This window comes from Sciurus vulgaris (assembly GCF_902686455.1).
Source record: "Sciurus vulgaris genome assembly, chromosome: 7".
NCBI classification, from domain to species: domain Eukaryota; kingdom Metazoa; phylum Chordata; class Mammalia; order Rodentia; family Sciuridae; genus Sciurus; species Sciurus vulgaris.
This window is the reverse complement of record NC_136467.1, coordinates 125,936,570-125,963,314: the sequence shown is the minus strand read 5'-3', so window position 1 is coordinate 125,963,314 and position 26,745 is coordinate 125,936,570. Positions and strand designations below refer to the sequence as shown.

General features: G+C 41.6%; 1 protein-coding gene across 3 annotated transcripts; it reads left to right on the top strand.

Moving 5' to 3' along the window:
* Window positions 1-79: 79 nt before the first annotated feature.
* LOC306666193 (MHC class I polypeptide-related sequence B-like) lies at window positions 80-24,963 on the top strand. Of its 3 annotated transcripts, none has more exons than XM_079148130.1 (6): window positions 80-229; window positions 19,795-20,061; window positions 20,307-20,618; window positions 21,024-21,302; window positions 21,416-21,550; window positions 24,660-24,963. In XM_079148130.1, the coding sequence occupies exons 1-6, from the start codon at window positions 184-186 to the stop codon at window positions 24,776-24,778; spliced, it is 1,158 nt and encodes a 385-aa protein (XP_079004256.1). In that variant the 5' UTR covers window positions 80-183; the 3' UTR covers window positions 24,779-24,963. The 3 variants fall into 3 exon arrangements, with proteins under 3 accessions (XP_079004256.1, XP_079004255.1, XP_079004257.1); XM_079148129.1 differs by having other exon boundaries at window positions 21,024-21,338; XM_079148131.1 differs by lacking the exon at window positions 80-229 and having other exon boundaries at window positions 19,133-20,061; window positions 21,024-21,338.
* The last annotated feature ends 1,782 nt before the right edge of the window (window positions 24,964-26,745 follow it).

Below are 26,745 nucleotides of genomic sequence, written 5' to 3'. Positions count from 1 at the left end.
TACCTACATATTTGCAACAACTAAGTAACTTTGAAAGACACTGCAGCCTACTGCCCACCTAGTTTTACCTATTAAATAGATTTTGGCTGTGGCCTGGGCACAAGGATATTAAGGACTTTCCAGGTGGTTGTCCTAAGCAGCCATGGTAGGGAAGAACTGACCCTGTGTTCCAAAGACCAAACCATGTGTGTTGGGGACAAGGAAAACTTCCAGTATAAGGAGCTTTCTGGTAAGCATGGTTATTACTATTACTACTGAGATATAATTCATTTACCTTAAGTTGCACTTTGAAAATGTGCAATTCAGTGGTTTTTAGTATAATCATGAAGTTGGGCCACCATCACCGCTATCTTCATGGGATGGTTTTAAGGATATAGCTAGGTTTGATGGTTGGAAGGCAGAAGCAGGAGCAGTTGTCAGGGAGATTGCTTAGCGGTAGCATCCTGTTAAGATAGGGTGAGGAGACCAGGGGAGCCTTCGGGAGTTGTCACCAGAGAAATGGGGGAACAGGGTGATGCTAGACAGCAGGTTGTGGCACCCGTAAGCTTTGATGGGAGGGTAGAGGCATCCTGTGTTAAAATCAGCAGATGGAGCAGCTGTGTGTTGGTTTGGAGCATTATAGTGACAACTGGGGATGGGTACAGTATTTAGGAAGATGCCTTTGTAGTATTCTAGGATGATGGTAGATGAATGGACCAAGGTAGTGACATGAAGCTGTAAAAAGGTTTCAGGAGCTGACTGGGGAAGCTAGAGATGCAGAGGAAAGAGTCAATTAGAAGTAACCAAGGGTGATGAAGTTAAGAAAAGTAGGGAAATAGGGGCAGTGTGTAGTGGTGGGAGAGGTGTAGAGTAGGCTGAAGACTTGTCTGATATGAGGGTCAAATGGGCCCAAGATGCAGATACCCTAACGTGGGTTAGCAAAGAGAGTCTGGTTGGTGTTGGTTTGGTCCATGGGGAGTAGTCTGATGGGACTCCTGAGTGCCCTGTGAGAGTTAGGACAGTTACAGGATGTGGTCAGAGGAAAGGAGACCTGCCTGGATCATGGAGTCAATGGCAGGAGAAGGAGTAGATTAGAATGGCTGAAATGTCTAAGGGAGTTTGGAGCCTGAGCGATTTTAGTGCGGAAGCTACTTCTGAGAGCAGAGGTAGCTGAAATCTGCAAAGGGTTCTTGTAATCTGGTTACTGATGACATGGCCAGCAAGGCTGTACTTGATTGAGGGCAGTGTGCTGGCAGAGTAACAAGGCTTGGCTCTTCAGGAACTGTGTCATACAAGGAATAAGCTAGAGCCGGCCAGATGGGGTGAGATGATACATGAGCTATGGAGACCCGTGCTTCTGTGTGGGGAGATTCCACTGGGCTCCAAGTGATGTGGCAGTACTTCTAAGGTTGGGCCATGGCAGTTGCTCAGAATCTGACACTACAGCATTCTTCTATCTGCCGTTACTTGCGTGGCTAACCACCTGGTAAGTCCAAATCAGAGGCGCTTTTCTGAAGGTTGAGGCAGGTGCAACCCAGTGTACATTCTCCCAGTGTCTTTGAAATAGTTTAGCCTTGGTCCTGTGCTTGCCGGGAAGTTCAGTGTTAAGCGTAGCTCCTCCCTCTGCTCCTGATTGATCTTGCGTCCTCATTGGGTGAATGCTTATTAAGCCACACCCCAAAACAGGTCAACTCTGCCTGCGCCTCTTTCCCGCGAACTCTCGGGTCAGTGCTGCGGCTCAGTTGCGAGGGTGGCAATCTCGTGCGCTATGGGGCTGTACCCTGTCATTCTGTTCTTGACCAACTCCGCCATTTTTGCATCTCTGGGTACCGCCGCTGGTGAGTGGACTCATTGTGTGTCTTCAGAGCAGGAGCTCTCTGGCGAATCCTGGGCGGCGGGCGGCTTACAGGGAACATCTACTCCGCTTGGCGGGCTCTGGAGGGTGCGCAGGGATGCGGGACCCGGCGCGGCCCGTTTGCCACAAAACCTCAAGACGGATCTTCAGGACGCAGCCCTCCATCACCTCCCGCACCTGGATCTGTGCTTTACCTTGCTTCCCTCCTTCCCCTCTGAGCCTTGCTCTTCCTTTTCGAACATCCCGGTTCTTAGGACGCCCGGGAGTCCCCGGGTCTGCCTCCTGCTTTGCTCCTTTGAGAGATATTCAAGGACCCTTGGAGGTCTGCCCTTAAGCTCGGGACCAAATAAAATCCGACAGAAAGCGGCCGAAGCAAGTTTTGTTGGAATTTGGCTCTCGGGAAAAATTCCCAGTCCCCACCCCCTACCCTACAGGGAGCCGCGCACGTGGCTCCGGCTGCTCAGGGTTTTTATAGGCTGGAATGGGCGGGGGTCCTGCTGAGTAATAGGTCTCGTAAGGGTCAGTAGAGTTTTCCTGCCAGTTTGATTGGTGGCAGTGTGGCGCGCTGCCCTTTATCTCAGTTGCCCCGCTCTCCCTCATATGGTCGCCCAAATTCCGACCTAATACTGCCTTTCATGGGACCACTTCCCACCAGTGAGGGGGACAGTTTCCAGCACCCCCGAAGCCCTGTCCTTTCTCCGGAGTCAGCAGCGTGTTCTCCCTAGAGTCCTGAGTACCTGGAGTTAGGGGTCTTCCTTTCTTCCTGCCAGGAGCTGGTAGGGACATCCCAGGTGTCCACTGCCCTGGTCCTGTGGCTGTGGCGCTGTGGCTGCTCCAAACATTCAGACTGAGGGAGGTTAGAAGCTGAGGACTGCGGCCAAGAGATTCTTCCTGTGACTTCTTTCATCTCCACTCTGGAGGCCTTCTGGCCTCCTGCTGCCTGGGGGGCGTGGTCTTCACCCCTCTTGCACGCCCCTCTTACCCTAATGTGAAGGCCAGTGGTCTCACTAGACCTCTCCATGACTCCTCAACTGCCTGTTGCACACACCCCACCCTGTCTGCCCTGTTTCCCTCCCTGTCCCTGCTCTCCCCTCCTGCCTGTAGTTCTCTGATCTATTTCTAAGGTGTCTGTGCTTCATCTCCCCTCCCTCCCCACTGCAGGTCCTTTCTCCTTCCCTGTGAGTCATTGCCTACAAGGAGCTGTACCCAATGCTGCTGTAAGCAAGTTCCCCTTCCCAGGTCCAAATTTTGCTTGAAAAAAAAAAAAAAAAAAAAAAAAAGATTTTTAGTTGGACTGCTTTTTTCAAGTTTTATTTTCTTTTTGTTAATACATAGTTGTATATATTTGTGTGATGCAATGTGATATTTTGATACATGAACACATTGTATAATGATCAAATCAGTGTAACTAGCATATCTGTCATCTCAAATTCTACCATTTCCTTGTGATCAGATCATTTTAAAATTCTCTTTTAGCTATTTTGCAACATATACTACATAATTATTTACTATAGTCATCTTAATGTGCTATAGAATGACACAGAAGTTATTCCTCCTAATTGAAACTTTGTACCCTTTGATCAGTGTCTCTTCTATCTACTCTCTACCTGTGCTCTACCAGCACTCCTCCTGCCTGCCCCAGTCTCCACATATAAGTGAGATCATTTGTATGTTTTATTCTCAATGTCATCTAGGTTTATCTATATTGTCACAAATGACACAATTTTCTGTTTTTTAGGAACATTTTAAATAATTAAAATTAATTATATTGGAGATTGATGTTAGCTCTGATTGATTTTCTTGTTGTTAAGACTGATTAGTATTCTTCAGGTATTTTTGCCAGTGTATTGTTCTTTTGTTTTATTTTGGAGATTGGTCCGCAGTGTTGCCCAGGCTGGCCTTAAACTCCTTGGCTCAAGGAGTACTCCTGCCCTAGCCTCCCAAGTAGCTGGGATTACAGGCATGCACCATAGTGCCTGGCTCTTTGTCTATTTTTTGTTTTCTATATGTTTTTATTGAGCATAATAGTTGTACATAATGGTAGAATTTGTTGTTACACATTCATACATGTACACAATATAACAATGCATTTGTCTAATATCATTCCCCAGTATTTCCCCTTTCCATCTCCTCCTCCCTCCCCTGGTCCCTTTCTTCTACTCCATTGATTTCCCTTTGATTTTCATGAGACCCTTCCCCCCTTTCTTTCTTTCTCTTTCTTTCTTTCTTTCTTTCTTTCTTTCTTTCTTTCTTTCTTTCTTTCTTTCTTTCTTTCTTTCTTTTTTTTTCCTTCTAGCCTTGACTTTCTGGGGTTTGGCTTATTTCACTTAACATAATGTTGTCAAATTCCATCCATTTTCCTGAACATGGAGAAAAATTTCATTCTTCCTTATGGATAAGTCAAACTCCATCATTTATTTATACCATATTTTCTTTATCCATTCATCCATTGATGGAAATCTAGGTTTATTCATGAATTCTTTTTGTTTCTGCTTATCTTGTAAAGTTTTTATTTCTACTTTGATTCTGAAGGAGAGTATTGCTATATATAGCCATCTTGACTGATAGGGCTTGAAGTACTTCATTTAAAGCCCTCCTGGATTTTAGTGTTTGCTGAGAAATCAGATGTCATTCTGATTGACTTACCTTTAAATGTGATGTGACATTTTTCCCAGAGGCTTTCTCATTTTATTCTTGCTCTGTATGTTAGGCATTTTAATTACAATGTGTTCTGTAAAGGTTCCTTTTTGATGTCTGTTTGGGGTTCTCAATGCCTCCTGTATTGGATGGCCTTCTCATTCTCGAGGTTTGGAAAGTTTTCTTTATTTCCCTGAAGAGGTTATCCATGCCATTAGCCTGCCTCTCATAACCCTCTTCAATTTCCATGATTCTAAAATTTCATCTCACAATGTTGTCCCAGAGTTCTTGTATGTTCTGGCCATGGATACTTATTATTTTAACATTGTCCAAATGTTCAAGGCCTGCCACTTTGTTCTGGAGCTCTGAGATTCTGTCTTCAGCAAGGTCTACCCTATTAAACTTTCAAATGAATATTTTATTTGACTTACTGTGTCTTCATTTCCGAGATTTCTGTTTGGTTCTTTTTCAGTATCTCTATCTCCTTATTGAACTTGTCTTTCATGCCCTTTACTGACTTCCTTAATTCATTCAGGTGTTTTCCTGTGTTGTTTTGAAATTCATTGATCACTTATAATCATTCTTTTGAATTCTTTATCTGATATTTCACCCACTTGAATATCTTCAGAGTAATTTTCTGGTGAATTATGAACTTTAGGAGGTGTTGTGTTAGCTTCCTTTTTCATAGTTCTTGTATACCTATTTTGGGTTTTATGCATATGTTGGGATGGGTTTCTCTTTTGCTCTTATGTGTGGGCCTTTTTAGGGCAGGGCCTTCTCCTGCCACAGTGTCCTAGAGTGCTCTAGGGTGAGAATCCTCGGCAGTGTGGTACTCACAGCCTTTGTGTTCATTCTCTTCTTTTTGCTGAAGGGCTGGATATATAGGAATGGGACCCAAGGGCCCCCCCTAGACATTCCCATATGGCATCTGGTGTTTAGTTGTATTTTTTTCTCTTCCAATCTTTGTATTAAATATTGCTGAAGTTAGTGTGATTAATTTGTGTGTGTGCAAGATGTGCTGTCTCTTAGATGGGTTTATTTGAGCATCAGTGTGTCTACCCTGTGAACCTGTAGTGTCCCTGTAGATTCCCAGCACCTCACAGAAAAAGGGAAACAAAAAAATTTTAACAACTGAACCAAACAATATACAGTATTAAAATCAATTTGCAGTGCCCCCTATGACATCTACAACACTAATTACCCCCAGGACAGGAATATGGGGGTCAGCAGTTGCCAGAAGCAAAAACATAAATAGCCATGAACTAGGTCTGGCATTAAAATCAACAGCAGGTGTAAAGTATGCCATTGACAGAACTAATAGTAGCAACAACATGAATGGTGTGATCAGGAGTTATATAAATTAGGTATTCCAAGAGATGGTAAAAATTCTGTTCAGTAAGAGAGAAGAAATGTGATAGGATAGTAAAGAAAAGTTTAGAATGTTCAAAATGTGAACAGAGTGAATACAGAAGAGATGTAACAAGTGATGGCTATAAAGAAGGATGAGAAAAATAAATGGGGAAAAAGCAAAGAGAGAGAGAGAGAGAGAAAGAGAGCAAGAGAATTTGGCTGTTAGTGAGAGACGAAAGGAGAAAAATAAAAATGAGAAATAAAAACCAAACAAAAAGAAAAAATGAAAAACAACCCCATCCTTCAGAAGACAAGGGAAAATAAGGAGTGTTTAAATGGAAACAAACATAATGGGTATATATATTCATTAAGTAATCAGTCCAGTAAAAACAAAACAACAACAACAAAAAATAAAAAATAAAAAAAGGAAAGTTATTCTTTTGAAAACTAAAAGATTTTTCCTCACTGTTGAAGAGGATGAATAGTCCCTGCCTTTGTCCAACTGTCATTCTTTCCATTTCTTCTTGGGCTATATGAAGAGAGAGAGACCAAGCACTGGGCTTTGTTAACCCCTTCTTTTTATATTGCTCACAAAGTTGCCAGCAGGAGTAGTCTAAAACTGAAGCTGGTTGAAATAGCTCTCAGATTCTTAGCAGTGTAAGTTGTGATGGAATGGGAAGTACTGTTGATTGGAGTTTTCTCCAATCAACCAGATTGAGGCTGCTGCAGAGTTTTTTTTTTTTTTTTTTAAACAATACAATGGTAGACACAAGTGTTTGTTACTTAATGAACATTATTGAATAAAATGCCATCAAACTCTTCTAAGATGAAGCAAGCTTTGTATTGATGGAATACAAAAGTTTAGTAAATGAATATTCAGTAGCTTTACAAAAAATGATTAGATTTTCAATTGCATTTAAAATGGCAACTGAAATCAATAGCCTGTTATTTTAGAGGACATACTCTATTTCATAAATACATGGCATAATAATTAAAAATGTTGTTGTCAATAGGCGAGAGGTTAATTGTAAAAACAGCCAGGAAGCCAGTGGTGTCTGGGTAGTATTCAGAATTAACCGAGTTAAGTGAATGGAACATTTGAGTGTATGTAAGAAGGGCTTCAAAATCAATTCAATATTGAATTAAAGGTGATTGCAAATATTTCCTACAAATGCTATGGATAAATATTAAAATTATATGTGTGAAACCATCAGTGCTAATCATTAAAAAAGTTTAAAATTCAATACACAATGATTTTTACTTTAAATATGGCAATATAAATTTCCAATATTTCCAAGTGCATTCTATTTTTAGGTAATATGGTCTTGTGCAGATTCCCTGAAAGTCTTGCGGACTCTTAAGTATTTATGTAAACTGGTTCAGTTGGGCTTTACCTAGGATTAATTTAGAAATACATATTTATAAACACTAGAAAAAGGAAACTATGAAAATAAAGGGATGCAATCTAATTACAGGATTGCTTTTACTTTTTGCATTTTTATGTTTATAACAAGATTCTTAGCATACTGACCTTAGCAACATTTGGATGCCAAAAATAGTGCATTTGGGTAAAACAGTGGACATAACACACTAAATAATTTCTCCTTCCTCTCCTCAAGTCCATGTTCTTTCAAATGGAACCAACTTCACAAGTTGTTGTATATTCTTCCATATCCTACTCTCAATGCCTGCAAACATTTGAAATACATTCAAATATATTTTCTCTTCCTCCCAACACTGAGAAAATAAGCACATAACTCCAAATACAAGCTGGATTTTTATTTGTTGACTTGTTTTTTTTAATGATTTATTTTCCTTTTTTAAATTAAGTAAAATTAACATACCAAGAGATGTGTACACTTAATGTGCACATCTTGATAACTTGGAAGGAAAGGATACTCCTATGCAGCCATCATCATAAATATATTACCTGTAAAAGTTCCTCTTCCCTCATTTTTTTCCTTTAATTGTTGTAAGAACATTGAACATGATATCTCCTTTCATAATAAACATGGTATGTCTTTAACTACAGGAACATATTGTCTTGTAGATCCCAAGGATTTATTCATTTTGCATAATTGAAACCTTGTGACCTTTGACTAATATATCCTCAATTCCCTCTCCCCCAACCTCTGTTAGGCACCATTCTACTCTGTTTTGATGAATTTGATTACCGCAGATTTCTGGTATATGTGAGATTATGAATTATCTGATGTCCTATGCATAGTTTCTTTCAGTTTGCCCATTATTCTCCAAGTTTATTTGGGTTGTAACAAAACCAGAATTTCCTTCTTTGGTAAAGGGCAGTATTCCATTCAATGTGTATAGTACATTTTCTTTTTTTGGTCATTCTGTCAGTAGACACACATGTTGTTTCCCTGTATTTGCTACTATAAATAAGGTTATAATGTTCTCTATGAGAGCCTAATTTCACTAATTTTGGATGTACACCCAGAAGTGGGATTTCTGGATTGTATGGTAGTTCCTTTTTTTTTTTTTTTTTTTTTTTTTTTTTAAATTACATGATTCTTTATTTGATGAGGCCATGGTGGAGAGAATGCCATGGATAATTAGGTGTTCTTTAAATATGAAGCTGGTTACATAGCTCTTAGAAGTATTTAAAAATTTCTTGATTTTTTTCTTTTTTTTTAATTTATTTTTATTGTAAACAAATGGGATACATGTTTCGGTTTGTACATGGAGTAATAGCATACCATTAGTGTAATCATACATTTACATAGGGTAATGATGTTTGATTCATTCTGTTATTTTTTTCCTTGCCCCCCACCCCTCCCACCCCACTTTTCCCTCTATACAGTCCCTCTTTCCTCCATTCTTGCCCCCCCACCCCCCATTATGTGTCATCATCCGCTTATTAGCGAGTTCATTTGTCCTTTGGTTTTTTGAGATTGGCTTATCTCATTTAGCATGATATTCTCCAATTTCAACCATTTGCCTGCAAATGCCATAATTTTATTATTCTTTATAGCTGAGTAATATTCCATTGTATATATATACCACAGTTTCTTTATCTATTCATCAATTGAAGGACATCTAGGTTGGTTCCACAATCTGGCTATTGTGAATTGAGCAGCTATGAATATTGATGTGGCTATATCTCTGTAGTATGCTGATTTTAAGTCCTTTGGTTATAGGCCGAGGAGTGGGATAGCTGGGTCAAATGGTGGTTCCATTCCAAGTTTTCTAAGAAATCTCCACACTGCTTTCCAGAGTGGCTGCACTAATTTGCATCCCCACCAGCAATGTATGAGTGTACCTTTTCCCCCACATCCTCTTCAACACCTATTGTTGCTTGTATTCTTGATAATCACCATTCTAATTGGGGTGAGATGGAATCTTAGGGTAGTTTTGATTTGCATTTCTCTTATTACTAAAGATGGTGAACATTTTTTCATATGTTTGTTGATTGCTTGTAGATCTTCTTCTATGAAGTGTCTGTTCATACCCTTAGCCCATTTGTTGATTGTTTGTATTCTTCGTGTAGAGTTTTTTGAGTTCTTTATAGATTCTGGAGATTAGTGCTCTATCTGAAGTATGATTGGCAAAGATATTCTTCCACTCTGTAGGCTCTCTCTTCACATTGCTGATAGTTTCCTTTGCTGAGAGAAAGCTTTTTAGTTTGAATCTATCCCAGTTGTTGATTCTTGCTTTTATTTCTTGTGCTATGGGAGTCCTGTAGAGAAAGTCTGACCCTAAGCTGACATGTTGAAGATCTGGACCTACTTTTTGTTCTATAATCTGCAGAGTCTCTGGTCTGATTCCGAGGTCCTTAATCCATTTTGAGTTTAGTTTTGTGCACGGTGAGAGATATGGGTTGAGTTTCATTCTGTTGCATATGGATTTCCAATTTTCCCAGCACCATTTGTTGAAGAGGCTATCTTTTCTCCATTGCATATTTTTGGCCCCTTTGTCTAGTATGAGAAAATTGTATTTATTTGGGTTTGTGTCAATGTCCTCTATTCTGTACCATTGATCTACCTGTCTATTTTGGTGCCAATACCATGCCATTTTTGTTACTATTGCTTTGTAGTATAGTTGCACTTCTGATATTGTGATACCCCCTGTTTCATTCTTCCTGCTAAGGATTGCTTTAGCTATTCTGGGTTTCTTATTCTTCTAGATGAATTTCATGATTGCTTGCTCTATTTCTGTAAGGTACATCATTGGGATTTTAATTGGAATTGCATTGAATCTGTATAGCACTTTTGGTAATATGGCCATTTTGACAATATTAATTCTGCCTATCCAAGAACATGGGAAATCTTTCCATCTTCTAAGGTCTTCCTCAATTTCTTTCTTCAATGTTTTGTAGTTTTCATTGTAGAGATCTTTTACCTCTTTGGTTAGATTGATTCCCAAGTATTTTATTTTTTTTGAGGCTATTGCAAATGGAGTTGTTTTCCTCATTTCCCTTTCAGCTGTTTCATCACTGTGTATAAAAATGCTTTAGATTTACGCGTGTTGATTTTTATAGCCTGCTATTTTGCTGAGTTCATTGATGAGGTCTAGAAGTTCTCTGGAGGAGTTTTTTGGATCCTCTAAATATAGAATCATGTCATCAGCAAATAGTGACAGCTTAAGTTCCTCTTTTCCTATTTGTATCCCTTTAATTTCTTTTGTCTGCCTATTGCTCTGGCTAGAGTTTCGAGGACAATGTTGAATAGAAGTGGTGAAAGAGGACAATCCCTGTCTTGTTCCCATTTTTAAAGGGAATGGTTTCAGTTTTTCTCCATTAAGAATGATGTTGGCCATGGGCTTAGCATAAATAGCCTTTACAATGTTCAGGTATGTTCCTACTATCCCTATTTTTCCTAGTGTTTTGAGCATGAAGGGGTGTTGTATTTTGTCAAATGCTTTTTCTGCGTCAATTGAAATAACCATATGATTCTTATCCTTAAGTCTATTGACATGATGGATTACGTTTATTGATTTATGGATGTTAAACCATCCTTACATTCCAGGAATGAACCCCACTTGATCGTGGTGCATGATTTTCTTAATATGTTTTTGGATATGGTTTGCCAATATTTTGTTAAGGATCTTTGCATCTATATTCATCAAGGATATTGGTCTAAAATTTTCTTTCCTTGATGTGTCTTTTCCTGGTTTGGGTATGAGGGTGACATCAGCTTCATAGAATGAGTTTGGTAGGGTACCCTCCTTTTCTATTTCCTGGAATACTTTGAGAAGTATTGGAATGAGTTATTCTTTGAAGGTCTTGTAGAACTCGGCTGAGAATCCGTCTGGTCCTGGGCTTTTCTTGGATGGTAGGTTTTTAATGGCTTCTTCTATTTCATTGCTTGATATTGATCTGTTTAAATTATGTATGCCCTCCTGATTCAGTTTGGGAGAGCATATGTCTCTAGAAATTTGTCAATGTCTTCGGTAGTTTCTATTTTGTTGGAATACAGATTTTCAAAGTAGCTTCTCATTATGTTATGTATCTCATTGGTGTCTGTCGTGATATTTCCTTTTGCATCATGAATTTTAGTAATTTGAGTTTTCTCTCTCCTTGTTGTTAGTGTGGCTAAGGGTTTGTCTATTTTGTTTACTTTTTCAAAGAACCAACTTTTTGTTTTGTCGATTTTTTGAATTGTTTCTTTTGTTTCAATTTCATTGATTTCAGCTCTGATTTTAATTATTCCTGTCTTCTACTACTTTTGCTGTTATTCTGTTCTTCTTTTTCTAGGGCTTTGAGCTGTAATGTTAGGTCATTTAGTTGTTGACTTTTCATTCTTTTCTTGAATGTGCTCCATGCAATGAATTTTCCTCTTAGTACCGCTTTCATAGTGTCCCAGAGATTTTGACCTCTAAGAATTTTTTAATCTCCTCCCTGATGTTTTCTGTTATCCATGTTTCATTCAATAGCATAGTATTTAGTCTCCAGGTGTTGGAGTAATTTCAGTTTTTTATTTTGTCATTGATTTCCACTCTCAGTTTGTTATGATCTGATAGAACACAAGGCAATATCTCATCTCTATTTTTTTGCATTTCCTAAGGGCTGCTTTGTGGCATACATATGGTCTATTTTCGAGAAGGTTCCATGTGTTGCTGAGAAGAAAGTGAATCTGCTCGTTGATGGATGGAATATTCTATATATGTCTATTAAGTCTAGGTTATTGATTGTGTTATTGAGTTCTATGGTTTTTTTGGTTGGTTTTTGTTTGGAAGATCTATCTAGTGGTGACAGTGGTGCGTTAAAGTCACCCAGAATTATTGTGTTGTGGTCTATTTGATTCCTGAAATTGAGAAGGATTTGTTTGATGTACAGGGATGCACCATTGTTTGGGGCATAAATATTTACTATCACTATGTTTTCCTGATTTATGGTTCCCTTAAGCAGTAGGAAATGTCCTTCTTTATCCCTTCTGACTAACTTTGGCTTGAAGTCCACTTTATCTGATATAAGGATGGAAACCCCCGCTTTTTTACTGAGTCCATGTGTGTGGTAGGTTTTTTCCCATCCTTTCACCCTTAGTCTGTGGATGTCTTTTTCTATGAGATGAGTCTCTTGCAGGCAGCATATTGTTGGGTCTTTCTTTTGAATCCATTCTGCCAGTCTATGTCTTTTGATTGATGAGTTTAGGCCATTAACGTTCAGGGTTATTATTGAGATACGATTTGTATTCCCAGTCATTTGGGCTTATTTTTGGTTTTCAATTTGGCTTGGTTTCTCCTTTGAGTGGTTTTTCTCTAAGGTAGTTCCTCCGTTTGCTAACATTCATTGCTGTTTTTCATTTCCTCCTCATGGAATATTTTGTTGAGAACATTCTGTAGCACAGGTTTCCTATTTGTAAATTCTTTTAACTTTTGTTTATCATGGAAGGATTTTATTTCATCTTCAAATCTGAAGGTTAGTTTTGCTGGGTATAGGATTCTTGGTTGGCAACCACATTCTTTCAGAAATATGTTGCTGCAGGCCCTTCTAGCTTTTAGAGTCTGGGTTGAGAAGTTGGCTGCTATCTGTATTGGTTTCCCCCTATATGTAATCTGATACTTTTCTCTCACGGCCTTCAAAATCCTATCTTTATTTTGAATGTTAGGCATTTTCATTATAATGTGCCTTGGTGTGGATCTGTTGTGATTCTGTGCATTTGGTGTTCTGTAAGCCTCTTGTATTTGATTTTCCATTTCATTCTTCAGGTTTGGGAAATTTTCTGATATTATTTCATTGTTGTTCATTCCTTTGGTTTGTATCTCTGTGCCTTCCTCAATCTCAATAATTCTTAAATTTGGTCTTTTCATGATGTCCCATTGTTCTTAGAGATTCTGTTCATGATTTCTTACCATCTTCTCTGTTTGGGCAACTTTATTTTCGAGATTAAATGTTTTGTCTGAGGTTCTGTCTTCCAAGTGGTCTAGTCTTTTGGTGATGTTTTCCATTGAGTTTTTTATTTGGTTTATTGTTTCCTTCATTTCAAGGATTTCCATTTGGTTTTTTTTGAGAATCTCTACCTCTTTGTTGAAATGATCTTTTGCTTCCTGCAGTTGCTCTGTCAGCTTATTGGTATTATCATTCATTGCCTGCATTTGCTCTCTTATCTTATCCTTTGCTTCGCGAATCATCTTAATCATGTATAATCTGAAGTCCTCTTCTGACATTTCTTCTAACATACTGTCATTGGATTCTGTTAATATAGAATCTAGATTTGTTTGGATCATTTTCTTCCCTTGTTTTTTCATGATGTTCATGTATCTTCCCCTCTAGCAGTGCAGATCTGGGGTATTGCAGATTTCCCCCTATAGGCTTATAGTGGCCTGATAGGTTTCCAAAAACTTTTCTTTAAGGGGAGATCAATATTAGCAGTGCCCAGTTCCGACACTATGCAATCCTACACCAAGTAGCCCCTACGAGGACAATAACAAAATTGTCATAATAAACAGAATGAGTTCAAATATTATCTTCAGTAAAACAAACAGATTTGCAATAAGGTCTGCAGTTTCTAATGGAGGTCAAAGAGGATGCAGAGAGATGTAGAATGTAGCTGTTAATGGAATAAGAAAAGAATATACAGAAGTTCTAGATAATAGAAAGGGTGAGATTGTAATCAAAAGAAATTGGATGTTCGCATGCAAAAAAGGGAGAAAGAGACTCTGAGGGAACAGGTAAACAAAAGGAAAAGAGCAAGAAAAGTAAAGAAATAAAAACTTAAAATTTTTCAATAAGGAGAAAAAAAATCTACAGTATAACAGTCATATAGTAATGCTGCAGAGTTTTAAGAGGGGAGATCTGGTGGTTGTGGCTGGGTCTGTTCCGACCTTAGAAAGTTTGTTGGATGGTATCTGCTCTGGACAGATTAGATAAACACACCTCTATGGCCAGGCAGATGCCGATCTCTGCAGGGAGTCTGATCTCTGGAACCTCCCAAGGACTCTACTCGTGGGGCAGGTGAGCCAACCCCACACAGGTCTTACACACTCAGCTGCGTACAAATGTGGCTTTCACAGGCTTAGTCCCTGTGTGATCATGCCCTCCTGTTCAGATTCCCTCTTTAGCTGCTCATGTGAGCCACCAGACTCAAAGGGAATGCGAGTTGTACTTCTGGTATTTCTGACTTGCATCCCCCTGGGCTTAGTATTCTCTATGCCTGTTTCGCTCATTGTTCTAGGTGCAACCTAGGCCACACTGTAGGTGCTTGTCAAGACAGAGTGGCAATATTTGTTATGATCTCCTGGTCTCACAGCAGCAAGCAGCAGCACGGCCTCCTGAAAATGGTTCCCACCTCAGCTGTCTGCTTGCCAGTTGAGAAACACAGAGCCCCTTTCAAACACCCATTCACTGTGCAGCCTATGGATCAGCTAAATACATACTGCTTTTCTGATCTACAGGTGTTTTTGTGACAAATGTGTTTTTCTCTCTGTGTTATCCCTTCCCTTTGTGGTGAATCAGCTTGGTTTCAAGTGTATTTCTAGTTTTTGTTCCTTGCACAAGAATTTCTGAGTCTCTAAGAGCCTTTGACTGTTTGATATTAAATTTCAGTGAATTTCCTCTTTCACCCACTACACTGAGTAGCAGTACTCCTACTGCTTGAATCCTGAGCCACAGAGCAACTGGAAATGAAGACATCCTCTAATGCACCATTTTGAATCTCTCTTCTTTGGCCATTTTTAAATAGGGGTTCTCATTGTTTGTAATTGGGAAGTTGTGTTCCTTGTGTATTTTTAATACTAACCCTTTATCTGAGGTATGATATGGAAATACTTTCTCCCAGTGTTTGAGTTATCCTTTCACTGTCTTACACTCTCTTAATTATTTTCTTTCTTGAGTGGAAGCATTTTAGTTGAATGCTTTCCTATTGGTCTGTTTTTTCTTTGGTTGCCTGTGCTTTGAGGATCATATCAAAGAAAGTTCTATCCAGACCAACGTCAGGGACTTTGCACCCGTGTTTTCTTCTGGTAGATTTATAGTTTCAGGTGACATATGTGTGTGTGTGTGTGTGTGTGTGTGTGTGTGTGTGTGTGTGTGTTTTGGTGAGAGTTCTTCCTCTTTTTGCTCAGGCTGGTCTTGAACTCATGTGCTCAACCAGTTTCAACCTCCAAATTAAGTAGAACTATATGCCTGCTCTATCATACCCTGCCTTAGGTCTTACATTTAAATCTTAAATGTATTTTGAGTTTGATTTTTGTATAAGGGCTGAAGTAAAGGTCCATGTTCATACTTTTGTCTTGAATATCTTGGTTTCTCAACAACATTTATCAAGATACCCATTTGTTTCCCATTTTGTATACTCGGCACCTTTGTGAAGAATCCATGTACTATTTTTATTTCCAGGTTCTTTTCCATTGGTCATTGCATTTGTTTTCATGCCAATATCATGCTGTTTCATTTATTATAGTTTTTTAATTTAAATTTTTATTTTTACAGTCTGCATTTTGATTCATGTACAAAAATGAAGGTGTAACTTTTCATTTCTATGGTTGTACACATTTACTATAGTTTTGTTATCTATTTTGAAATCTGGCATTGTGATATTCCCAGCATTGTTCTTTTTGGTCAATATTGCTTTCATTTTTGGACACCTGTTTTAGTCAGCTCTTACACTGCTATGAACAAAAGATCTGAACAATTTTAGGAGAGGAAAGGTTTGTTTGGGGGCTTACAGTTTCAGAGGTTACTATCCATAGATAGACTACTCCATTCCTCAGGGCCCTAGGTAAGGCAGGACATCATGGCAGGAGAGTGAGGTGGAGGAAAGCAGCTCAGGACATTTCACCAGGAAGCAGAGAGAGTGAGCTCCAATCAACAGAGACAAAATATATACCCCGAAGGCAAACCTCCATGACTCACCTTCTTTAGCTATACCCTACCTGTCTACAGTTACCACCCTGTTAATCCTAGGTGTGGATTAATGAGCTGATTAGGTCGAGACTCTCATAACAGTCAGTTCACCTCTAAACTTTCTTGCATTATCTCACACATGAGCTTTTGGGAGACACCTCCTATCTAAACCATAACAGGGTCTTTTGTAGTTCCATGTGAATTTTAGAAATTTTTCCCACTTCTATGTAGAATGAAATTAGAATATTAATAAACCTAACTGGTTTTGCTTTTTTCCTTTTCCTTTTTCTTTTTTGTGGAGTTGGGGATTAAGCCATGACCTCAGGCATGCCAGGCAAGTGATCTCCAACTGAGCTACATTCGCAGACTGATGACACTAAATTTTTGGTGGAGCCTTCAGTCCAGTGGGTGTTCCCTTCACCCCCACTGCTCTGCGCCCTCGCCAGCAGGAGTCCTGGTGCTGACAATCATTGGCTTTAAGCACCTTGTCCTCCCTGCTGCTCTCAGCACTACATCCTCCTTCTCCCTCCAGTGCAGGCATCTCCGTCTTGATGGTCCCTTGCCCACTTCTTCATCCAAACCTTCACCCTTTTGAGGCCTTCACTCTCCAGCCTGCAGGTGCTGGACTCTGTCTTTCCCTGGTCCCTCTGGACCACTCGGCTGTGGGACCTTTTCTTCACCACCCTTGCCTACCTGCCTTGGCCCTCACCAACTTGCATCTGTCAGAAGCCCCCTCTGGTGGAAGCTTTGCAATCACTACAGCCACTCCCATCCGTCTTCATCCAGAGCAACACCCCTGCCCTCACCCTAACCCAAGTTCTCCCAGGGTCACCTGTATGCCATGTTCACCTCCCGCCCACAGGTCATTCCTTGCCGAGGCCAATACTCTCTTTTGCCCTTTTCATCTCCGCTCCCCATCCATACCAGGAAAAGGCTCTTGGTCCTTCTGCTCTTTGACCTTCCTCCTCCGTTTTTAGGCTCCTTTACCTCAGAGGGCTTTGGCTCCCTCTACCATGTATCCAAAATCTGTGTTTTGCCACTTGGTTGGTCCCCTACTCTGGCCTCTCCCAGCACCAGTTTCCTCCTGGGATGTTTTTTATTTGTTTGTTCATTTCTTTCTTTGTGCTGGGCATTGAACCCATAGCCTCAACCATGCACTCCACCACTGAGCAACACCCCCAGACCTCTCTGATGGTTTTCTAATCTGATGCTTTTTTGGGCTGTGATCTGTTCCCCCTCTGCCACTCCTGCTATGAAGGGCCTACCTAGGCTGTGCAGCTTGTCCACCTGCCTTGATTCTTTCTTCTCAGGTCTCCACTTCCTTTTTCTTTCTCATTTTACATTAATCTTAGTATACTGCCCTGATTTCTGTTTGGTATTTTATTGTAGTAAAATATATATAATGTACATTTTACTCTTTTAACAGTTTTAAGCGTGCAGTTCAGTAGCATTAATTGTGTTCATACTTTTGTGGAAACCAAAACTCTGTACCCATTAAACAGTAACCTCCATCCTCCCCACCCCAGTTCCTGTGGTCTTTTTTGCCAGCATTCTACATTCAACTCCCTAGGTGCCTCATATAAGTGCAATCACATAGAATTTGTTCTTTCATGACTAGCTTTTCCACTTAGCATAATGTCCTCAAGATCATCCATAGTATAGCAATTATCAGAATGTTCTTTCCTTTTAATGCTGAATAATATTCATTTTGCATATAAGCCATGTTTTGTTTAGGTATTCATCAGTTGATAGATCCTGGGGTTACTTCTACCTTTTGTCTTTTGGGAACAATGCTGCTATGAATGTGGGTATAGACATATCTCTGCATTTCCCTGCCTTCAGTACTTTTGTGTTTATGCCCAGAAATAGAATTGCTGGATCACATAGAAAGTATCTTTTGAGCATTTGGAGGAAACACCATGCAACTTTCATAGGAGCTGCACCATTGTATATATAGGCAAGCAATGCACCAGTGCTGCAGTGTTCTACGTAGTTATGAACTTGTTCGTTCTGCATTGCTTATTCTAAACAGTAGCCATCCCTCATGGGTCGAAAATAGAATGTTATTGTGCTTTTAATTTCATTTCCCCAATGATTCCTAAAGTTGAATATCTCTTCATGTGCTTACTGGCTATTTGTGTATCTCCTCAGGGAATTGGCTGTAGAGAGCCTTTGCCCAGTTCTGAATAGGTTCAATATTTTTTAATGTTTGAGTTGTTGAGATTCTTTTTTGTTTGCTTGTTTTGTAATCAATCCCAGGAATCAATCCCAGACCCTTGCATATACTATGCAAGTGCTTTACAGCTGAACCCACCCCAACTCAGGATTTCTTCATATATTCTGAAGGTTCATCTCTTAGTAGATATGTGACATGCAACTATTTTGTCCTGTTCTGCAGGTCACCATTTCTGTGGGTGTCCTTTGGTGTACAGATGTTTTTGTGTTTTTCATTTCATTTTGTTGAGTCCAGCTTATCAATTTCTTTTCTATATTGTTTGTTCTTTTGGTGTCATATCATTGAAAATGTGGTCAAATCTTTGTTGTGAAGATTACTACCAATATATTTTCAAATATATATATATGTATATATATCCATGTACATATATATGTACACACACACACACACATACACACACATATATAATATATATATATATTTTTGGTACCATGGGTCTCTCGCATGCTAGTAAGTGATCTACCACTGAGCTACCCTCAAGCCTTTTTAAAATTTTATTTTGAGACAGGTTGCCAGATTGGCTTTGAACTTGCATTCATCTGCCTCAGTTGTCTGAATAGCTGGGATTTCAGGCATATATCACAATATGAGTCTGCCAATGTGTATTCTTCTTGTTCGGTTTTATAATTTGCATTTTTAAAATTTTGAGTGTGTGTGTGTGTGTGTGTGTGTGTGTGTGTGTGTGTGTACATACTCTTGAGTATTGAGCCCAGGAACTTGCACAAGCTAGGCAACCACTCTATCATTGAGCTACATCACCAGTCCTGAGTTAATTTTTGTCTGTGAGTGAGTAGAGGGTCAAACTTCATTGTTTGTGTGTGGAAATCCAGTTTTTCCAGCACCATCTATTGAAAAGATACTTTGGAAATACTGCCATTTGCCTGTGCCTAGGAGATGCTAGCAGGACAATTTTACCTTCCCCACCTGGGGTCTCTTACCCTCCCTCCCACTGCCACACCCTGTATGCCTGACCTTATCCACAAGAAGAATAGAGACAGCATCTCCCTCTGGGCCCTTTCCCTGCCAGGGCTACTTACATATGACCATAGGTCCACCCACCCTCTTCCCTTCCTGTGCCCTCTCTGCCCTCTGACAAATCCTGCCATACACCTCTGGCCCTCATGCACCTTCCTTGCCTCTGCAGGCCAGACTCTCCTCTTGAACACCCCTCTGTACACTTAGGCCATCCATGACCCTGTCTTAGGCCCTGGCCTACATGCCTGCCCCTCTCCATTTCCCCTTTCTCCATTCCTCAGTCCTGCTCTCCTTCCTCCCTACTTTCCTGTCTTCATTTTATTGGAAACCTTTCTTCTGTCTCTCTGTCTGTGTATGTTTGCCACCTCCTCAGGGTGCTCAAGACAGCAGAGCCTTTGTGGTGAGCAGTAATGAGCAGTTGTTTTCAGGAAGAGGTGTCATCTGTGGTTTCCTCTTCCACAGGGGCTCACAGTCTCCACTATAACCTCACAGTGAGGTCCCAAGGTGGATCAGTGCAATCAAGGTCCTTCGCTGAGGGTTATTGGGACCATCATCTCTTCCTTCAATATGATAGTGACAATCAAAGAAGTGCAGAGCCCCGGGGGCCATGGGCAGAAAAACCTCTGGGAACTGAGAACTGGAACACAGAGATGCAGGACTTGGCAGAGCACATCAAGAATCTAAAAATGACCCTGGCAGATATCAATGCCTGGCAGGAGCAGAAAGGAGGTAAGTGATAGTGGGGGCAAGTATGATGTGAGGTTTTCTCCAGGGAGTCTGGTGAAAAGAGCAGGGACCTATGTCTTCTCAGTGCAGTTGAATGGGGAGGGCAAGCAATGGGCTCCATGCAGCTCAGCACAGGGGACTTTGAGGAGAGCCAGGTTGAGGTCTTCTGCAGGCTAGTATTTTTCAGTTGGTGGGCAGGGAGATAAGGGGGACCAGGGGATGAAGAAGTGACTGGCGGGTGGGGACAGGGTCTCATTCCCTCCAGGAAACTCGGGGCTGCAAGATTCAAGAGGACAACAGCACCAGGGCATTCTGGAATTTCCACTATGATGAGGAACCCTTCCTCTTATATGATCCGGAGACTCGCAGCTGGAAGGTGCAGCCATCCTCAGCTCAGAACTTGGCTATGGAAGTCAAGAATTCCTGGGATGCAGATGGCATGCAAAGCAAGGATTACTGGGCCCACGTGCATGGAGAGCTTTGTGAAAGACTTAGGAGATATCAAGTCTCCTGGATGGGCTCTTCCCACTCCCCTGGAGCCTCTGCCCAGGGGACCTTGTGTGAGTTTATTGTTGTGATTTGCTTGTTCTGTTACACCACTAGATGGAGACAGGAGGGTGTATGTGCCAAGACACTAGTGAGCTGCCACCTGCCTGCCTGCCTGCCAGCCTGGTATTACAGAAAGCTCCCACCTGAGTCCATAATCTTGGACCCTCCAAAATACTCCTCATGACTTCACAAACCAGAATCCCTGTAACAGCCCCTCAACATCATCATGTGAAGTGAGAATGTGAGGCCACAAGCCTGAGATCCATCCTCTTACCAGTCAGAGGACTCAGGCCCCAGGCTGAGAACTGACTTGTGGCAGGTATAGGGTCTATGAGGTCTTAGACCAGAGTCAGCAGAGTGGAGAGGACAGTGACTCTTGGTCAGATGGCTGACTAGCTTTGCCCTTTTTTCTCCAGTGTCTCCAGCAGTGAATGTGACCTGTGATGAGGCCTCAGAGGACACCATCCATGTGACATGTTGGGCTTTGGGCTTCTATCCCCAGGATATCTCTGTGACCTGGCATCAGGATGGGGAACCCCTGAGCCAGGACACACAGTGGTCTGGGGGTGTCTTGCCATATGGGAATGGAACCTACCAGACCTGGGTGTCCACCAGGATTCCCCAAGGACAGGAGCAGAGGTTCAGCTGCCATGTGGGACACAGCAGGAATACCAGCACTGGCTCTGTGTCCTGTGGTGAGCCTGGGGGTCCCAGCAGGGGTTCCAAACCAGGTGAATCAGTGACCAGGGTGGTGAGAGGGGAGATACTTGAGGTTTCAGTACCCAGAGTGTAATAAGCCTGCTTTCAGGGACTGCATCGCTGTTCCCAAACCCGTGGATCATCTTTGGGTGTGTTGCTGCTGGAGCTGTTCCTTTTGCTGTGATTCTTGTTTGTGTCTATTGCTACAAGAAGAGGAGGACAACATCTGCTGTGGAGTGTTCAGGTGAGAAAAGTGGTCAGCGACTGGAGATGGCAGGACCTGCTTGGCGTTTATGGACCCCTCATGCCTCCCGCTGCATGGAGAGCAGTGGTGGTGACCAAGCTTCCGGAACAGGGGATGGAGGTTGTGTTTGTGATGAGCTGGGAGCCATGTCTCCAGGTACACCCTTAGGCCTGCCAAAAGCCAGGGTGTCAACCTTTTTGAAAGTCCAGCATCAGCTTCCTCTGGCTGCAGAGGGAGGAGTGAGCAGCAGTGGTGCTGTGGCTCCTGCTGTCTCATCTCTCTCTCAGCTCTGCAGGCTTGACCAGGGATCTGTGTTGGGAATGGTGGGCTGATTGGTGTGGCCTAGATTATCATGGCCTCAGGAGGTCACAGAATAAATAAGTTGTGATCTTTGGGTGCTTAGAAGCTGGAGAGGATTTTCATGAGTGGTGATGTCTCTGCTCCCTTCCCCTCACTCTCCCCCAGTCTCTCCAGCTGTCATGAGCAAACCAAGAAAAAGACCCACAGGGCCAGAGCCCTGCCAGTGCAGCCCCTGGGAGGCCCTTGTAGAGCAGGCCCATGGCTCTGCAGCACAGACGGTCACCTCTGTTCCATGTGTAGCATCTCCAGCCTCCCCAGAAGCTGTCTTCTGAATGTCTTCAGGGTCACTTGGGCCTCCCAGTCCCCACTCTGTCCCCACCACACAGCTCTTCCTCCTGGAGTGGCCCTGCAGATGACATGGATAGGAAAATAGCCGATCTCCCTGACCATCTAGGGAGAGAGACCAGCCCATTATGGGGCAGCTGTGGTCACTGTTTTTCTTCTATGTCTACCATTTTCCAGTGTAGCCCCTGGAGGTGTTTGTCCCCAAAGGCTAGGGCAGACTGCTTCAGAGCAGAGGCCCATCCAAGTGACTCCATTAGTAGGGCAGGCAGCTCTGTGCTCTCTGCTGCTCCCAGCTGTGGCCTCTCCAACAGAGGGAGCAAGGGGAATGTTAGTTCTACTTTCCCTGTGATCAGAAATGGTTGCCTGAAATGTCACTAGGATAGTGCCCAGGAAAAGAGTGGGAAAGGCCTGTTGCTTATTTTTGCAAATTTCTTCTTTAAATGTTGAATCTCAGTAAGGGTATTCCCAGTTTTAGCTGTATGAGGGGAATAGCAGTTCTCCAGCATCCATGTGGTAATTGTGCACTAAATATCACGCTTGGAGATGCCTTGTGGGAGTGCCCCCAGTGGGAGACCTGGACTGTGACCATGGCAATTCCAGGGTGTAGAGGGTGAGTCAACAGTCTACACTGCAGGATCTCAGGAAACCCCCTATTCTGCGTTGGGAAGAAGACTCCTGTGGGATGTGAGTGCTGTGATCTGTATGAGTTCCTGATAGGGATGGAGGTAGGGAGTCTAGGGCAGCCTCACGAAGCAGGAACCCCTTGGTGACCAATGAGTTAGAGAAGTTCCAGGACCATCTGGCCCGGTTTACCATGCATTGCAATGACAAAGCCAAAGATTCAATAGATGCTGGGAGTAAAGAGCTTCAGGTGAAGCGGCAGCTGGACAGTTGTGTGACCAAGTGTGTGGATGACCACATGCAGCTCATCCCAACTATCACCAAGAAGATGAAAGAGTCTCTCCCATCCATTGGGAAAAAAAAGTTCTTGCCAGTGGCCAGTGGGGCTGAGAGCAGGAATCTATTTAAAAAGAGGAATGGGAATTTTAGTCTTTTAAGCAAAGTTGATGAATGAAGAAACTAAAGATGGTAACAAGTTTAAGGCATATAAAACTTGACTCTGGACACTGATTCCTTTATGTTTTGATCCAAGAAAGTGAAATGGAAAAAAAAAAAATGGTGCTAAAATTTGAGGAAAAGGAGAACCTTTTAGAGCCTAAATTTCACATGGCAAGTGGTTGTCCTGAAAGTAGAGAGCTCCCTTATACCAAGCCAGAGCCCCCCAAGGTAGCAAGCAGATTCTTACAACACATGTACCTACAGGATGGCACATTCTTCTGGACTGCTGGTGACCTGGTGGAGTTTGAAGAGAGGTGTTTCTGTTTTATTTACCAAAAGTATCATAACATTTTCCATAAGCCGTGAAACAAAATCCAGGAGATGAATAATCTAGAAGGGGGAAAATGTTTCCACGTCTTTATTTTGTTTGGTAGTTTTTTTATATACAAGGCATTAAGTGGATTTAAGATGTGAATTTGAGAGGAAGAGTAGTTTGGATAAGAACTTGGAAAGGTTCCATGTGTATACCCTTTATGGTCATCAAGATATGGATTTCTTGAAATTCTTATTTCATCTTTCATTTGGGAGACCACTGCAAAAACATGAGAGGCAATGTCACATTTAGTATGGAAAGCAGAGCTTCCACCACCAGCATATGTACCCTGAGGCTTTCTGCAGCAAAGTGACAGGATAATCTTTCCCCCTTGAAGAGAAAGGAATTTTTTATTGTGATACATATATCGGTGTCTGGAAATAAACAGTAAAATAGTGACTGTTTCCTAGCTAAGAAAATTATGAAGTACCATACTTGGAAGGAAAAAAGAAATGGTTTTCATGGAACAGAAGCCTAAATCCAGCATTGCTTACTTAGTTCCCTGAATTAACAGAGCCTTACTGAGATAATCTCCTGACAAGAGGAAAGTCAAAAAGTAAACAGTTTGTACCAGGACAAGTGGTGACACACACACACACACACACACACACACACACACACACACTTTGAAAGCAAAGGAGGGGCACCCCACACTCTTTACCAAATACCATTTTTGCCTGGGGCCTTTGCAACATGCAGTGTTCCAGCCCCAGCATGGCACCTTATCTTCTGAATAAGGAGCATGTTGTCTTTTTACCAACTTATTACTTGAAACGATAATATAGCCTGTCTGTTTGCTCTGTCAAGCCTGTGATATACTTTCCTAGTGGTTTGGTTTTAAAATAAATAGTTCCATTGTCCAAAAAGAAAAAAAGAAAGAAAATGGAATGAGAGGGAGAAAAAAAGTCTGGGCATTTTCTTCCCTCAGAGAAAGGCCAAATCTGATTTTTGAGGAACTAGGAGAGAGAGGTCCCAAGGGAATAAACAGAAATATTCTACAATTGAACACTGACTGTTTCCCTTCTTCCACAGAGTGCCTGAGCCTACAAGTCCGGGATCAGCAGCAGAGGGAGCCAAGTGACCACACTGGACTCAGACAGTTGGGGTGTCAGTCTCTGCTGAGAGCTCCTGAGCCTTCTCAGGGAGCTTAGATCGTGCAGCCCTGCTCTGACTAGCACTTTCTTGAGACTTGGTTACCTCATCTCTACAATGTGGAAACACATGTTTAGTAACTTGGGGTTGGGGTTTATGTGAGGTGCTTGCAGCTGTGCTATACTAGGTATCCTCATTATTTTACTATATTTTAACATTATATATAAAATTATGGTAAATGAGATTTATTTTAAGTGTCCTTTTTCTGCCTCCTACCAAGAAACCTCCAACACTGGTTTTCCTTGACCATTGAGGGCCCCTCAATTCCTGCCTTACCTTCTGTCTGCATAATTTTATACTATGAATGTTTCAATGCTTTTAAATATGAAACAGGGCGGGGGTTGTGGTTCAGTGGTAGAGTGTTCTCTTAGCATGCATGAGACCCTGGGTTTGATCCTCAGCACCACATTAAAATAAAGGTATTTTGTCTACCTACAACTAAAACAAAATATTTTTAAAAAATATGGAACATATGTGGTCTGTATTTTCCTTCACGTTTTGGGAAGAGACAGAGTGAAAGGGTCTGTGAAAAGGATTTGTTTTTCTCCATGTTTGACACAGAGTTCCTAAGCCTATCCTGTGGTATTCTCATATTTTCAAATTAGAATAAGCATCTCAGTAACAGGAATGTTCTCCAGGGTGGTTTCTTGATGTTGGAGTGAGGGCTCTTTTGGTGAGGAGGCCAAGCAGAAGCCACTAGAACTGCCTCTGCCTATGCAAATAATCCTACACTCCTGGAGGAACTGCAGAGATTAGTGCCACCATCAAGGACTGAAAAGATTCACCTCAACTCACCTATCTGGCCTATGGAGAAGATGGAAGAATCTTCGAGAATCACAATGGATTGTTGTAAACTTATCTACAGGTGACTCTTGTTGCATCTGCTATATCAGACAAGGTTTCATTGCTTAAGCAAAGTAACACATGTCCTGGTACTTGATGTGCAGCTGTGAAACTGGGTAATCTTTTCCCCTCCATTGCTGTCCAAGAGGTCTACCAGCTCTGAAGACCAGCAATATATGTTCACTGTTTTCTTTCTCTTTTCAGTAAAAAATATGTATTTAGAATTAGACAGCTTGCCTCAGTTTAGATGATACTAATTTTATTGGCAATATCCAAAGCATCATATTCATGAGCCAGTTGAACATATGCCTTGCTCTCCCCTCGGGCCTGAACAGGGTATTGACCTTGTTCATGTCACTGCTACAGAGCTGCATCAGAGCTGTGTAATCTAGTGCTTCTGCCCCCATCCCATTTGTTGTTGTTGCTGTTTGTTGTTTGGTTGTTCTTGTTTTTTGCAGTACTGGGGATTGAACTCAGGGCCATACATATGCTAGGCAAGTGCTCTAATACTGAGATACATCCCAGCCCTTCTTATTTTATTTTCAGGCGGGGTCTAAGTTTCCCTGATTGTCCTCAAATTTGTGATCCTGTTACCTTAGCCTTCTGAATTGCTGGGATTAGTGGTGTGTGCCTTCATGTGTGACATTTGTTGGCCTTGACATCCACAATGAACAGAAGTGGGTAGTTGTCTTCTATTTTCCTTGTGGCAGACTCAGTGGTCAGGTAGAGTTTGACGATGGCTATTTCTTTGGAGCAATCTTCTGATGATTTTTGGGCACCTCCTGAGTGTCAGGCATTGTATTGGCACCCCATAAGATGGGGGTGACATGTGAGTCTTATTCTTCCTCCCCACTCCCCCCCTTTTTTTGTCTTTGTACTGAGGAATGAGCTCAAGTCTCTATTCAGGGGGAGCAGGTGCTTTAACACAGAATTACACAAACAACTTCTGAATCTTGTGTGTGTGTGTGTGTGTGTGTGTGTGTGTGTTTCACCTTTCATCACAGACTTCTTGGTCTTCCATGCCTTGGCTTAGGCTGTGGTAGGGGCATGAGCTTCTGTCTTTGCTTTCAGCACCACCTTGGTGAAAAGGTCACATTCTCTGACTTGTTCCAGGCTATACCAA